Here is a 14,582-nt window from a genome sequence, read left to right on the forward strand (position 1 = left end):
TTTCATTGAATTTTGGGTGTTTTATTCAATTTATACCATTTAAAACAAATGTTTAAATGGTTTCACAACAGCATCCTGACTAAGCTTTGACAAAAACATCCTCTAATCTTAACCATTAGTCAAAATAATTAGTAATTTCTGCTTTTTATTACTCCAAAATTAGCTATAATGTCATATAAATTAGGTTTATTGACCATGAATAAAAAAAGCGTGACAAACACAAGGGTCAAAACCTGAAATCAAAACTATCTGCATAGCTAGATACCACTTTAGGTATGTAATACAATGTATTTTCCCTGTAATATTGGTGAACAGACCCTTTTGAAAGCAGTGCTTTTTAGACATTTGCAATATCGCACATCCATTATTTTAGGAATATATTGTATAGGTCAGTCCAGCTGTAATCTCGTAAGACTCTTATATTTAATGTGAGGGTTTTAAACAGCTGTTAGCTGTGTTAGTGAGATTATTATCAGTTGCCAACATTTCATTGGCTCAGTCCACACAGCATTCCTGGATGTGAGAAAAACGTGCTCTGGTTGATTGGCATTTCTTTAAACCAATCACAATCATCTTGGACGGCGCTAAGCTCCGGACGGAGCCACGGTGCCTCTGCTAAATAGTCTCAGGAAGGAACTTGTTTTGGTGGAGCGTATGTACGTTCAACAGTAGTTTTAGTCGTGCAACAGAAAACTCAGATTGGACAGATAGTCTAGCTAGCTGTCTGGATTTACCCTGCAGAGATCTGAGGAGCAGTTAACCATAGTCCTCACAAATCCACCAGAGGTTAGAACGCCAACACTAAGGAAGAGGAAGGGGACGGACATTCGGCCAAAAAGAGGAGTGGAATTTCCGGCAGCACCTGAACAATCCTGGAAATGAAACGTGGTTGATATAGACTAGCCAGGTCACATGACTCCTAGCTTCCTGGGCTGTCGTCCCTCTCATTAGCCCTGCCCAGGCATCAGATCCTGATGCTCATTTTGGAGGTGTGCACTGGCAGGAGCAGCCTGTTGGAATGCTCCCCTCATCTGGATTGTCTTCCTGCCAGCAATAACACTGGGGATACATTATGTGTGAAGACAGGATGATCCACTGAGTGAAATATTTCTCTCTCTCTCTCTCTCTCTCTCCCTCTCGCTCTTCCTGAGTTTTGCCACGTGGGCAGAAAACACATGAGCATCCACTCTTCCTCTGGCCTCCACACGTACTGGCTGCTCCTTTTTCAGTCGAGAACTAATAGCTAATACATTGGCAGTATATGCAGCCAATAATCAGCTCATACATTATTTATTTGCTTCCACTTACATTAATTGAATCTTCCAGGAGCCTTGTCTGTGTGGAGTGTACATGTTCTGCCCGTGCTCGTGTGGGTTTCACTGCCCCACCAAGCTGTCTGTTCTTACACAGTAGTTTACAGTGATCTTTAGCTGCAAGTACAAACATCGCCAGCAGATTGGATCAGCTGTAGCTAGCTGCTCCTTTGCGTCGAAAGGAGCCAGTTGAGGTGGTTCAGGCATCTGGTAAGGATGCCCCCTGGGCGCCTCCCTAGGGAGGTGGTCCAGGCACGTCCAGCTGGGAGGAGGCCTCGGGGAAGACCCAGGTCTAGGTGGAGGGATTATATCTCCACCCCAGATAAGCGGACGAAGATGGATGGATGGGCGTGTTAGCCAGCCGGCTCATTTTCAACTGCAGTCCTAGTTACCTAGCATGCACGTCTTTATGTAATAAATGCATATAATGCTAACGGACTGCCGCTGAAACAGAGCTCCCGACTAACTTTCCCACTCAGTTGGTTGCACCGTTTTCTTGGTCCAGCATGGTAATAATCAATGACCATGCATGCTAATGAATAGTTGTCTTCATTTGCATACCCTAGATTTGCATTGATGTAAAGATTGACAGTGACTTGTCAAACATTTTAATCTGAATTTCATTTGAATGGAGGGTCCCTGAAGGTTTTGTCTTTCTTACTGTTGGATGCAACTTCAACTTAAACTGCGTTGCCCCGGTAACAGGTTTTTGAGTTGCCTGCCAACCCACACTGCCTACAACACACATGGTTAAATGAAGTTGTATGAATCCAGGGAATAACTGAAACAACTAAATGTTTCTTATGGAATTAAATCTTTACAAATTGTGTGTTGTGAAAACGTATCCCTGGGTTTAATATATGTTAGTCATGGCTTAATAAATACAAATGTGAAACAAGGTTAAACTAGCCTTGGGCGTACTTTATCGCCGTGTTTTGGCGATAAAGTTTTTCCACAGCTATATTTCTTACCCTTAGACTAATCTAAGGGTAAGAAATATAGCTGTGGAAAAACTTTTAAAATGTGTAATGTTGTAATCACCGGATAAAATGTCAGAGAAAGGCGTTACATAAATGACCTGATAATGTCATGCTCTATGAGGTACTTTTCTTTTTTTTCAGTGAAAATGCCATAGCACGTCTTCAAATCTGCTGCTCACCTCTGAGCTGCAGACCACATACCACTCATTCCTCTTTCTCTCCAAGTCAGTGTACTCAAAGCTGTTACTGTGTGTGTGCGTGCGTGCGTGCGTGCGTGTCCCACATGTGTAGGTGCTCATCCCTGTTCTTTCTCTCTCTCCTGTCACAATATTTCCAGCAAATGTAACCCGAGTGTGAACCTGTGCTGGCCTGTCCACGGTTGTTGTCAGTGAGAGTGACGACTCAAACAGCAGTCAGACCCAGAGGAGCAATTATCTACTTCAAAGACGCTGGTCCATTGATCCCCAGATAACAGCCAAGGACAGCACACCACATTTAAAAGGCTATCTATCAGTTTAATTAAAGAGGCTTCACAGCACTTGCTGACATTATGAATAAGTCATATGTGATTGTATTAGGCTGCAACTAACGAGCATTTTCATCCTCGATTCATCTGTCCATTATTTTCTGGATGAATGAATCAGTTGTTTTGGTCTCTAACATGGGGAAAATGTGATGGCCTCTGGCCCTCACAGACTTTTTCCCATAGACTTACATGGTGAAAGACACGCCTGTAAATCAGTGGATACATTTTTTGGACCGTCACACATCCCCCGTGAAATGACTCCCTATCAGGATTTGATCGATTCGGTCCGATAACATTTGGAAAGTCTAGAAGAGCCGCATGATAATAATAATTGAATCCCCATTCAAATGTCGTACGTTTGTTTCGTAAATGAGCGCCATTTTTGGAAGTGATTCTTCAGCAAAGTCAGAAATTGAATTCTGCCAACAGTTTCCGTTGTAATAATTACGGTGATTGCATGTGTAATTGCGTCACAGATTTCACTGTGTATGTGTCTGGTCTCATCTCAGTTTTCTCTGACATGCCCTTTGAAACAAGCTGTAGTTATTTAGAAAGCAGCAGACATGTCTGTGCCAGCCTCATAACTCAGAGCTCATTCATGTTACTGGGTGTCATCACTTCACTGACATCCAGTTAAAACAAAGCATTGAGTTAATAACCATAACATGTTTCAACAGTTGCAGCCACAAGTGACTTATAGTGCCATTATAATTATGTGATTAGATGTAATGATCTGTTTAAAATTGGTAAAGCACTTGCTTTATCATCATCTCATGTACAGAATATTGGAGTATCCCATACATAACCTGAGTATGTTGAAACAGCCTTATGTAAGCCTGGTGTTACTCCACAGATGCATCCAGGCAGATTTAAATTATCCAGTAATTTACAAAAAGAAGCAAAGTCCCTTTTGCCACATTCTTGTTAAATCTTGTTGTTAATCTCACAACTGCTTTCTTTTTAAAGAGGCCCTAGTCTAGATCAACAGAAGTACATTTCCAGGATAAAGACAGACATCCGGCGCGTGATGTCAGGCTTTGCCCCTCCACTTTCGCTCTCTGGTGTTACCGTTTTCAAAATCCCTTTGCTACGGGAAACGACAACAGCAACCTTTGAGCTAGCAAGCTACACACAATTTGGATGGTGCAACAAGTCAGACCTGCTTGGTTCTTTCAGAGAATGATTGTAAAGATTTACAAAGAATATGTTTAGGGAATTTCCTCTCTAACTGGGAGGTTTTGGGACCGATTGGTGGGATTGCTGTGGACGAAGTACACACGGAGATACACTGGTAAGAGATAATGAGGTTTAACCATGTATCAGCTCATTTAAATAGCTCACGTTACTGTGTTGTGCCAACAGTTAACTTAATTTGATATTGTATGAGGTGTTTTCTTTTGCGGGGTGCAAATGTTCCACCAAAACAAGTTCCTTCCTGAGAATATTTAGCAGAGCCACCGTCCGGAGCTTTGCGCCGCCCAAGATGATTATGATTGGTTTAAAGAAATGCAAACAACCCAGGGCCTTTTTTATCTACTATCCCAAAATATATCTGTGGTGAAGCCAGACCTTACTCCACAGCGCTGTATAGATAGGTCTGGCATTGCGAGACTAGAGAGGCCCTGACCCCCCTTTGGGAAGCCCTGCTGGAGTATTGGGAGCAGTCTCACAGTCCGTATAATTCACACTGTGCCAAAGCTGTTCTGTGTGGTTGTGGGCCCGCTGGTGAGTGCTGTGGTGAGGTTTGGCTGAGGCTGTGCAGCCACAGAGCAGCTGGTGTCTGATTCTGTTTCCCGTCCTGCAGTGAACGACGTGGAGGAGAGCGAGGGGCTGCCGGCGCTGGACAAACCCGGCTGGTACTCCCAGGGCAACTGGCCACACCTCCACGAGCTGATCAAGACCATGACGGGGAAACCAGAGCCCAAGGTAGGCTGGCCACCCCGTCCTGTATGTCAGTGATTCCCAACCAGGGGTATGTGTACCCCAGAGGGTACTTCTGCAGTTGCCACTTATTTGGAAAAAATAGAAATGATGATTTGACATGGAAGAATATATCCACATACTAACATGAAGTCAACTGTAACACCTGAACACTATGTTACAGTTGTGTGTAAGATAAAACTAGTCAGCAAGCGAGCACAGACGTTTAGCTAAAAGTAATGAATAAATGGTAGAAATAAATACACTATTTAAAGGAATGACTAAACAGTTTGAATGCTTATAAGCTTATAAGCTTTTTTTTAACTTTTTTCACTCCAACCCAACGCGTGTTTTGTCCCATAGATGATCAGCAGTTGGATTGAGGTTGGGTTATTTTTTAACCCAGCAGTATTAAGAGTGCAAAGTTGAAATAGTTAGCTAAAAGTAATGGCTAAAAGTAACGTTGGTGGATAAATGGTTGAAACATTCAGCTTCACTCCAAATAGTTGTAGCCTAGAAGGCTAGTAGTAGTAGGATTGCTCACCAAACCAACCTTAATATTGATGGCTCAATTGTATGAAATAGGATAATTAACAACATCCACTTTTATATAATGAATAGTGTTATACATTTAAAACATACATTGGGAATTGATGAAGGGGTACATCTGACAGAGCTGTGGGGGGGGCTCAGACCAAAAAGGTTGCGAACCACTGCTGTATGTACAGGAGTCAGCTGTCAGACCTCTGGCTGGCTCGCTTTCAGGTTAACTCCAACTCTTGGTTTTTGGCAGAGACTGAAAGAGATGAGGGCTTCACGATAAATCAGCTCAGGGAGATTCACACTGGTGTGATGGAGAGGAGGAGCGTGGCCCTTGGCATGACTGTCGACAGGGCCGCTGGGTGCCAGCATGTTGGGAGTCCTCTGATGAAACAGCCAACTGCCCTCATACTTCTCATTTACAATGCAGCCCATTGTTAGGGACAGTTTCATACTGATCAGATGGCTCTGCTTTACCTCAGGTATGGCAGAAAATGGAGCCTAATAAAAAGCTTTTTAAAATTTACATTAAATGTCAATGTTAATTTGTAAAGCACCTTTCATTACAGGTAAACCCAAAGTGCTTTACATTAAAATATAATATAGCATACACATTAAAGCAAAGCATGAACAGAAATAGGAATACACAACATTACAATCAACAAAATCAAACAAGACATACAGGTGTGACCATTCAAATTCACACACACACACACACACACACACACACACACACACACACACACACACACACCACCCACTAATAAATCCAATCAGTGCACTTTTCTCTGAAGCTAAAAACAGGCCTTCTTACTTAATCTTGTTAGTTGTCACCATGCACAGCGTTGCAGGGAAAGATGTGACATGAAGCGCACAATCACATCAGCCTCAAAATAGCCGCTCATAAGCCTGCTGGAAATGGCTGGTAAAGGAGGAAATCTGACATTTGTTAGTTGGCTTGAGCGGGATTACAGTAATAGGTTAGACATGATGCTCACAACTGCATCTCACAATAATGTACAATCTATATTTACTGCAAACACACACACACACACACACACACTATATAATTAAACCAATTCCTGAGAAAATAAAAAGGGTTTGAGTTTGATTTGGAATGTGGACACAGTTGTGATGGACCTTACCTTACTGCAAAGTCAAGGCACAGTCATGTTATGGTGTAAAAATTATTAATGGGCTAAAAGCAGAATTAATCAGACATTTTCCTAACAAATAACAATAAAACCCTTTCAGGAACAATCCAGTTTTGATTATACAGTAAGAGAATCATGCATGTGAATTGCCACACAGACTGGGTTTTTGACCAGGATTAAAAGGCACAAAGAAGCCGTGTAGAGCAAAGCAGGAAGAGCGACCATGTCTTTACTAACATGTTTTCAGGCATACAGGTGTTCATGTGCATGGCAGTCAGTAGAACAAGAAGATTCAACACTTTACTGCCACACCAACAGTTCCTAAGCATGTGTTGTAGTGTGCTTATGGACACATTAAATCAACTATTCAGGCACAGACTGACACATAGTGAATAGACTTTACAAATTGCTGAGTCATATGAGCCCTCGGCAGTCTGAATGTGAGCCAGCAACAAAAAGCGCACATTAGACAGTGTAGTGAAAGCTACTTGGCTTCTGGCTTTCTGCAGGGAGAGGAAGCTTGCTGTCCTTCATCTGTAGGGAAGATCTATTAAACGGTGCACTGGTCCAGAGAAATGTACTGTATGTTAATGTGTGTGAAAAATTCACTACGAAGTGGTGTCACAGTTTCCAAAAGTTTTGGAACCAAATTTTAAAATGAGAGGGAACAATTGTGTCCGTCAGATGACACAAATATGAGAATCTCATGTGACAGCCCTAAAAATAAAAGTGTCTACTGATTTGGAATACTGTTTACTCGTGCCCACAGTCTTCTCCATAACCCCGAGGAATGACATCATGCCTGACTTACCAACACGGTCTCACGGCAGTTCGTGAAATGGTCACGTCATTTTTAATCTATTGATTCGTGTACACGGACACGTTTATCTCGTTTTTTTTGTGGTGGTCAGCACGTAATGGGAAGCATCTATACGGAGGTTGGGTTTAGGAAAAGAAGAACGGGGAAAGGAAAGGTCACACGCGGGAGACGGCCGCGGTCTCTGGGGGATGCGGGACAACAACGGGACGGTTGAGTTTAGGAAAAGAACAACGGGGGAGGTTAACGTCACACGCGGGACATGATCCCCGGTCTCCAGGGTGAAAGTCCTGAGTTGTTTGACCCATCCACCACCCCAACCAACCTCCCTGCTCGGATTTTCGGCCTTTCATACTACTCGCTACCGTAGTCGTGCTGTGATCATGAAAGATGCTTCCCATTGAAATACATTAGTTTAAAAAACGTGCTGACCGCCATGAAATAAACAACATTAATGTGTCTGTGTACACGAATCAATAGATTAAATAACGTGACCATTTTATGAAATGCCGTGAGACTGGGTTGGACTTATAGGGCATAAAGGTCAGCCATCAATCAGTGATACAAATTAATTAGTTAGTTCATTTCATAGGCACAAAGTCCATTTATCAACACAAAACTGAGTAAGGGCACGGTTAACCAGCATTAATTACAGCAATTTTCTTTTTCTTCTGGTTATTATTTTGGGAGGGATTTATATCGGGGTTTCCACGGGGGTAACTTATTTTGCAGCCAATCTAGACACCAGTCCTATAATATAATGCCAATGAGGAAATGAAAGCGCGCTGTGTCAGAGGGAGGAGACTGAGAAAAACTTGAGGTTTCTTGAAGATCTGAGAATTCCGGCCAATTTTAACGTTAATCTTGATCGCTATAAATATGCGTGTACTTTCGATTGAAAAAAACCCGACCCGAATCAGTGCAGGCAACACGGAGAAGCTTCCACTGAGCTAAAACGGCAGTTGTTGGGGCAAGTCTTAGAGTGCCTTTGTTCCTCTTAACAGACATAAAATGCAATTAATATATCTATGCCACATGAACAGGGCCCTTACGTGACAACAAGATGCGTTTTCAACTCAGACATTGTTTAAATTCACCTACCCTGGTCCCTGTCTCGATCCTGCCGGTAGCTGCTAGCTGCCCTCCGGTGAGTGTGTACAGCCAGGCTTCTGTGATAATCATCCCGACAACAATCCACGGAGTGGCAGTGGTGTGGCTATGTTCTCCAGAGTACAGGTCATGCCTTCCCAACTACAACTTGAAGTTTATTCCCCCTCAAAAATAGGTAATTGAGCACTGTAGTGGTTATGACCATATCAGTGACTATGTAACTACATGGAAACGGTGTGCAGATCGCTCCGCACTACCGTTTTTTTTAGGGGGAAATAAACTTCAACACGTGATATGACCTGTCCTCTGGAGGACATAGCCACACCACCGCCGCTCAGTGGATTGTTGTCGGGATGATTATCACAGAAGCCTGGCTAAACACACTCACCGGACGGCAGCTAGCAGCTAGCAGCTACTGGCTACCGGCAGGATCGAGACAGGGACCAGGGTAGGTGAATTTAAACAATGTCTGAGTTGAAAACGCATCTTGTTGACACGTAAGGGCCCCGTTCATGTTACACAGACATTTTAATTGCATTTTATGTCTGTTAAGAGGCACAAAGGCACTCTAAAACTTGCCCCGACAACTGCCGTTTTAGCTAAGTGGAAGCTCATACGCGTAGCTGCAGCTACTCCGTGTTGCCTGCACTGATTCGGGTCGGGGTTTTTTCAGTCGAAAGTACACGCATATTTATAGCAATCAAGATTAACGTAAACATTGGCCGGAATTCTCCTTTAAGTCTAAGCAGGACCCGAGGATATGGCTAAGATGAGTATGACTTTCTCCGCAGTCGTGCCAACATTTAGTTGTTCCTGATGACTATTTTATTTCCTGGTATAATGAAATAATGCTTCTGAATTTTTACATATGTATTCTCTACAAAAATTAGAAGTGGTAGTTCATACATACCTATATTAATTCCCTACCACTCTTCATTTGAAAAATGCTCATTCACACATTCAGTTCCCCCCTTCTTTTCCTTCACTAAATATTCTATAATGAGGCTGGAATGTTACCGTTGGCTTGACAGCCACTGTAGCTTATCAACTATCCCCCGTAAGGGATCGCTACCAAGCTTCCAGCACCACCAATTTGCGCAAATGTCAGTGAACGTTGCTTCACTTTGGTCCAGCGACAAACCACCCCAGGCTTAAAGGCGGTAACACGAAGACGCTACAGATCAGGCACAGGCAGAGCTGCATCAGCCCAACCGAGGTTCACCCAGCAGTTCTTGTCATCGTCCACATCCCCCCCAGCCCTCTTCTCAATGCCCTCTCTGTTCCCCAGCCACGTGGAGAAAGCTCTTGTGGAATTCAGTGTCAACCTGCACTTATAGCTGCTTTAAACACTCCTCCGGGGTGACCTGAGGCACTCTGTGTTTTAAGTTCTCTCCACTTTCACCTGACAGGACTTAGTGCAGGTGGGCTGAATAGAGGCATTCAGGGAAGATTACAATCCCCTCTAAGCACAGAGCTGAACCTGACGGGACACATGGAGACCTGAGTACAGGTCATTCTGAGGTGTCTGTGCTGTCTTTATTAGTTACAGATGAGTTTGGATTCAGTACCATCTCAGTTGATGACAGAAAATGTTTACAAACCCAATGAAAAAGCGGGTGATGCTTTGTTGAAAAGGTTGATGATTTTCCTAATAATTAAGCATAGGATATTGCACAGTCCCATTGAGTCATAGTTATGACAACATTTAAATAACTATTCGGTCATTTTCTTAAAACCTCCAGGTAGATCTGCCTTATTCTGTTTGGTGTCAACTGCACTAAAAACATGCAATGATCTCATTCTGTTGGCAGAATCTTTTAAAACATAAGAGGAATGTAATATGAGAATGATGCCGCTTTTCCACTGTATGGCTCGGCCTGACTGGCTCTTTTTAGTTTTCCGTTGGCTAGTACCTGATACCTGGATCTTTTTTGTACCACCTAGGTCAAGGTTTATTGGCATTTCTTTAAACCAATCACAATCGTCATGGGCGGCGCTAAGCGCCGGACGGAGCCACAGTGCCGCTGCTAAATAGTCTCGGGAAGGAACTTGTTTTGGTGGAGCGTATGTACGTTCAAAAGTAGTTTTAGTCGTGCAACAGAAAACTCAGATTGGACAGATAGTCTAGCTAGCTGTCTGGATTTACCCTGCAGAGATCTGAGGAGCAGTTAACCATAGTCCTCACAAATCCACCAGAGGTTAGAACGCCAACACAAAGAAAGAGGAAGGGGACGGACATCCGGCCGAAAGGAGTGACACCCTGCAGAATGTCCAGCGGCACCGGAGCAATCCTGGAAATGAAACGTTGTGGATATAGACTTGTACCATAGTGTGGAAACATGGCATAAATGAAAGAAGAAAAAAAAATAATAATTGAAAAGGTTTTGCCCTGCTGTCTTGTTGGCCCCCTCCTCTTGCCGTGCCCCGGGCCCCACACAGTCCGCAGCACAATGGGCTCATTAAGGCGCCTCTGCATGCCTGCAGCTCAGTTTATGTTGGGCCTGGCTTTAGCTTTAACTGCGCCTCTGAGTGATGAGCTGATAAGCTGTTTCTGATAGCAAGAGGATAACTCTTGACTCTGAAACACACTCAGGGCAGAGAGCCTTGAACTATATCACCACTATGACGTACATCAGACACAGTCAGTGCGTTTACATGCAGTTTAAAATACTATTATATTCGGGTTACGGCAATACTCTGATTTCTCAAACGCCATGTAAACACCTTACCTCGGTTAAAATCGGAGTTCTCATAACCCGGTTAGCAGACCTAGAGAACCCATACAGTAAGAGTGTGTGAATGAAACATTAAGTTGTAGTTATCGGTGATCGGTCAGTGTAATTTTGACATAGTCAACCAGAAGAAAAAGCCAGTTTTGCATTGGCAGAGCGCTACCTGCTGTACTGGAGGTAGAGTTACTCCCGTCGTCTTCCCAGTCTTCCCCATTCACGTATACGGGGGGAACTGGCATAACCTGGCTATTCACTTAACTCCAGGGTGTGACCCCGGTTCCTGCTGTGCATGTAAACACACTGACTGAGACACAGGGGCGTCTCTCTGGAGTTCTGTCTCCGACCTGTTAACTGTATAATGAAACAATAATTCCTTGTTTGGCTTTACAGATGTTGGACCGTCTTTACCATCCAGTCGTTTCTATCAGATCTTCTTCATCATCGTTTCACTGGGGAATTAGTGACACCCTTTGTTTTTTAAAAGGATCCCCATTAGCTGATGCCCCAGCAGTCAGCCACTCTTCCTGGGGTCCAAACTGGACACACAATACATACCATTACATTAAAGACCTTCCATTACAATAATAAATGTAAAATCGAATTAAAATGCAATACACTTATCCACGGCCTCATACATATACATGCTTGTATACGCAAACATACACACAAACATTTCCCATAAACAAGATATCAAGCTAACAGTCACACCAGTAACTATAACATTATAAATAACCCACAATCTAAAACCTGTTTGCACAGAACACATATTTTCATAGGACAACAATTAAAAATAGGGATATTTTAAGACTTATACAGTTATGTTCCAGTATTCACTATATTTCCTCTGCATGCCAGATAGATGCCTCTGCATATACTTTTTGAAAAAATGATTTATCTTTAAAATAAATCATGACTCAAACCTACCGACTGTGTTCAGGCCGACATTAGCACCGTGTAATAACACACAACCCTCTTCTTTATTCAATGATTGCATTGTTACACACAACACAAGAGCTGATGCAGGACCACAGTGTAACTTCATCCTGGTTGATTAGTGTCTAACACCGTTTGTCTGCTGTTTACTTGATGATTGTGATGGGATACAATTATTTTTGTCATGATGATCCTCATAGTTTCCTAAACCCCTGTGCAGCATTTTAGAGTCTGATAAGCCTTAAAACTCAGATATATCACTCAAAATGAATTTCTCTTTAGGGACAATAAAAACTATCCATCCATCCATCCATGTGATCACATGTGCAAAATAACATGTAAGGATGCATCCATGCCTTCCTCTAATTACCTGAAATAACACGCCCACACCAATTCTACTTTAACGCAATCCTGTTTTAACTCTGAGAACCCAGTAACAAACTAAAACAATTAGCTGAAAGCGACATCGTTGATCCTAATTGGCATCATTTGCAGCAGAAAGCCTTTTAGATAGAGTCATGATGGTGTGTAATACAGTTTTGACATATTCAATGTAGTATTGAGCAGAGCTCTTTTTAAAACATTTGGGAAAGCCATTGTCAATTCTCAAGTTATTAAGAATTATTAAGAATTGCTTTGAATCCATTCACCAAATGGCCATGCGTGACACTTTGGGGCTGCTCAGGAAAGATAACATGAAATGTAGTTTGTGTCAGTAGAAGCTGCACTGTGGCAGAGTGACTCATGCTCAGGGTTAAGGATAAAAGCCAACCGCTAAAGGCTACAACCAATGAACAGTGTCATGCTGTGTGGATGTGTTTGGAGGAGAAGCGTCAACAGCCTGCAGTGGGATTCACTTCATGGTGCTTTCCTTCATGCAGAGCTCAGTGTTGTTCAGGCTGAAGGAACTGTATCTGTACTAGGGATCGACCGATACTGGTATTTCAACGCCGATTATTAGTAGTTAATAAAACCGATAACCGATATTTGGAACCGATATATATATATTATAAGATTAAGATAAGAATAAGATTATATTAAAGATTTTCATTTTCACTGTATATATATATATATATACACACAACACAAAACTTTGTTTAAATGCTTTAAGCAATTATTTAATAAATTAGAAATGTATCAACATAATCCCCAGTAAGAGTCAGATAGTGTTGTGGGGGGGGCATTAAGTCAGACTCAGTGGGTAGTGAAACCGAAGCAGAGGGACAGACACAGAGCTGTAGCCGAGCCAAAGTACAACACTTTTTAATTCATTAACTTTATCGGTTATAAAACACTGAGACCGATAATCTGCAAACTGCCAAAAAACGGCCTGATAATCGGTCTATCCCTAATCTGTACAAAATGAATCTCTTCTGTGATATGTTGCCTCTGTGCTGCAATCCTTGGAATCTGTAAATATTTATCATAGTGATCCCATGACTCTGGCAGCGGCACTGCAGAGCCATGAGACATGCAGGGCTTTTTGGGGGTACGAAGTCCAGCTGTGGGTGTTCTGGAAAACTCTGGCGGAAATGTGACTCCTGCAGCCCCCTCCCCACAGGCCCGGCCCGCAGCAGCCCCGATTAGCTGAGTGAGTCTGTTTGTTTACATGTCGAAGGGCCGGCCTCAGACACAGCACAGCTCTGTGGGAGGGGGGGGAGAGAGAGAATGCCTTAAAACCTCTTTATGGCCTTCTGACTCCTGTAGAAAGGTTTGATTTAGTTAAAGTGCTCATATTATGACTTTTGGCTTTTTCCCTTTCCTTTATTGTGTCATATATCTTTTTAGTGCATGTTATAGGTTTACAAAGTGAAAAAGCCCAAAGTCCACCCCAAAGGGACTTACCATCTCCAACAGAAAACACTGTTCACAAACTGCTCCAAACAGCTCTATTGTAGTCCAGCCTTTACTTCAGAGACAAACGTGGTCACTTTGGAACACACGTTATAATGCTCACCTAGCTGCTAGATGGCACGCCCTCATACTCTGCTTCTGACTGGCTAGTAGTCCTTACCTAGGTACTGTCAGGACACGCCCTCATACTCTGCTTCTGACTGGCTAGTAGTCCTTACCTAGGTACTGTCAGGGCACGCCCTCATACTCTGCTTCTGACTGGCTAGTAGTCCTTACCTAGGTACTGTCAGGGCACGCCCTCATACTCTGCTTCTGACTGGCTAGTAGTCCTTACCTAGGTACTGTCAGGGCACGCCCTCATACTCTGCTTCTGACTGGCTAGTAGTCCTTACTTAGGTACTGTCAGGGCACGCCCTCATACTCTGCTTCTGACTGGCTAGTAGTCCTTACTTAGGTACTGTCAGGGCACGCCCTCATACTCTGCTTCTGACTGGCTAGTAGTCCTTACCTAGGTACTGTCAGGGCACGCCCTCATACTCTGCTTCTGACTGGCTAGTAGTCCTTACCTAGCTACTGTCAGGGCACGCCCTCATACTCTGCTTCTGACTGGCTAGTAGTCCTTACCTAGCTACTGTCAGGGCACGCCCTCATACTCTGCTTCTGACTGGCTAGTAGTCCTTACCTAGGTACTGAGCATGTGCGA

At 43.1% G+C, this 14,582-nt stretch overlaps 1 protein-coding gene across 2 annotated transcripts in view; it reads left to right on the forward strand.

Moving 5' to 3' along the window:
• Positions 1–14,582, forward strand: part of nt5dc1 (5'-nucleotidase domain containing 1) — a 99,661-nt gene that overhangs the window by 59,617 nt on the left and 25,462 nt on the right. For both annotated transcript variants that reach the window (XM_035995120.1, XM_031285670.2), the window contains one exon: positions 4,624–4,745. In XM_035995120.1, coding sequence (XP_035851013.1) covers positions 4,624–4,745 — 122 coding nt within the window. The remainder of the gene's footprint in view (positions 1–4,623; positions 4,746–14,582) is intronic.

This window comes from Sander lucioperca, chromosome 19 (genome assembly GCF_008315115.2).
Source record: "Sander lucioperca isolate FBNREF2018 chromosome 19, SLUC_FBN_1.2, whole genome shotgun sequence".
NCBI lineage: Eukaryota > Metazoa > Chordata > Actinopteri > Perciformes > Percidae > Sander > Sander lucioperca.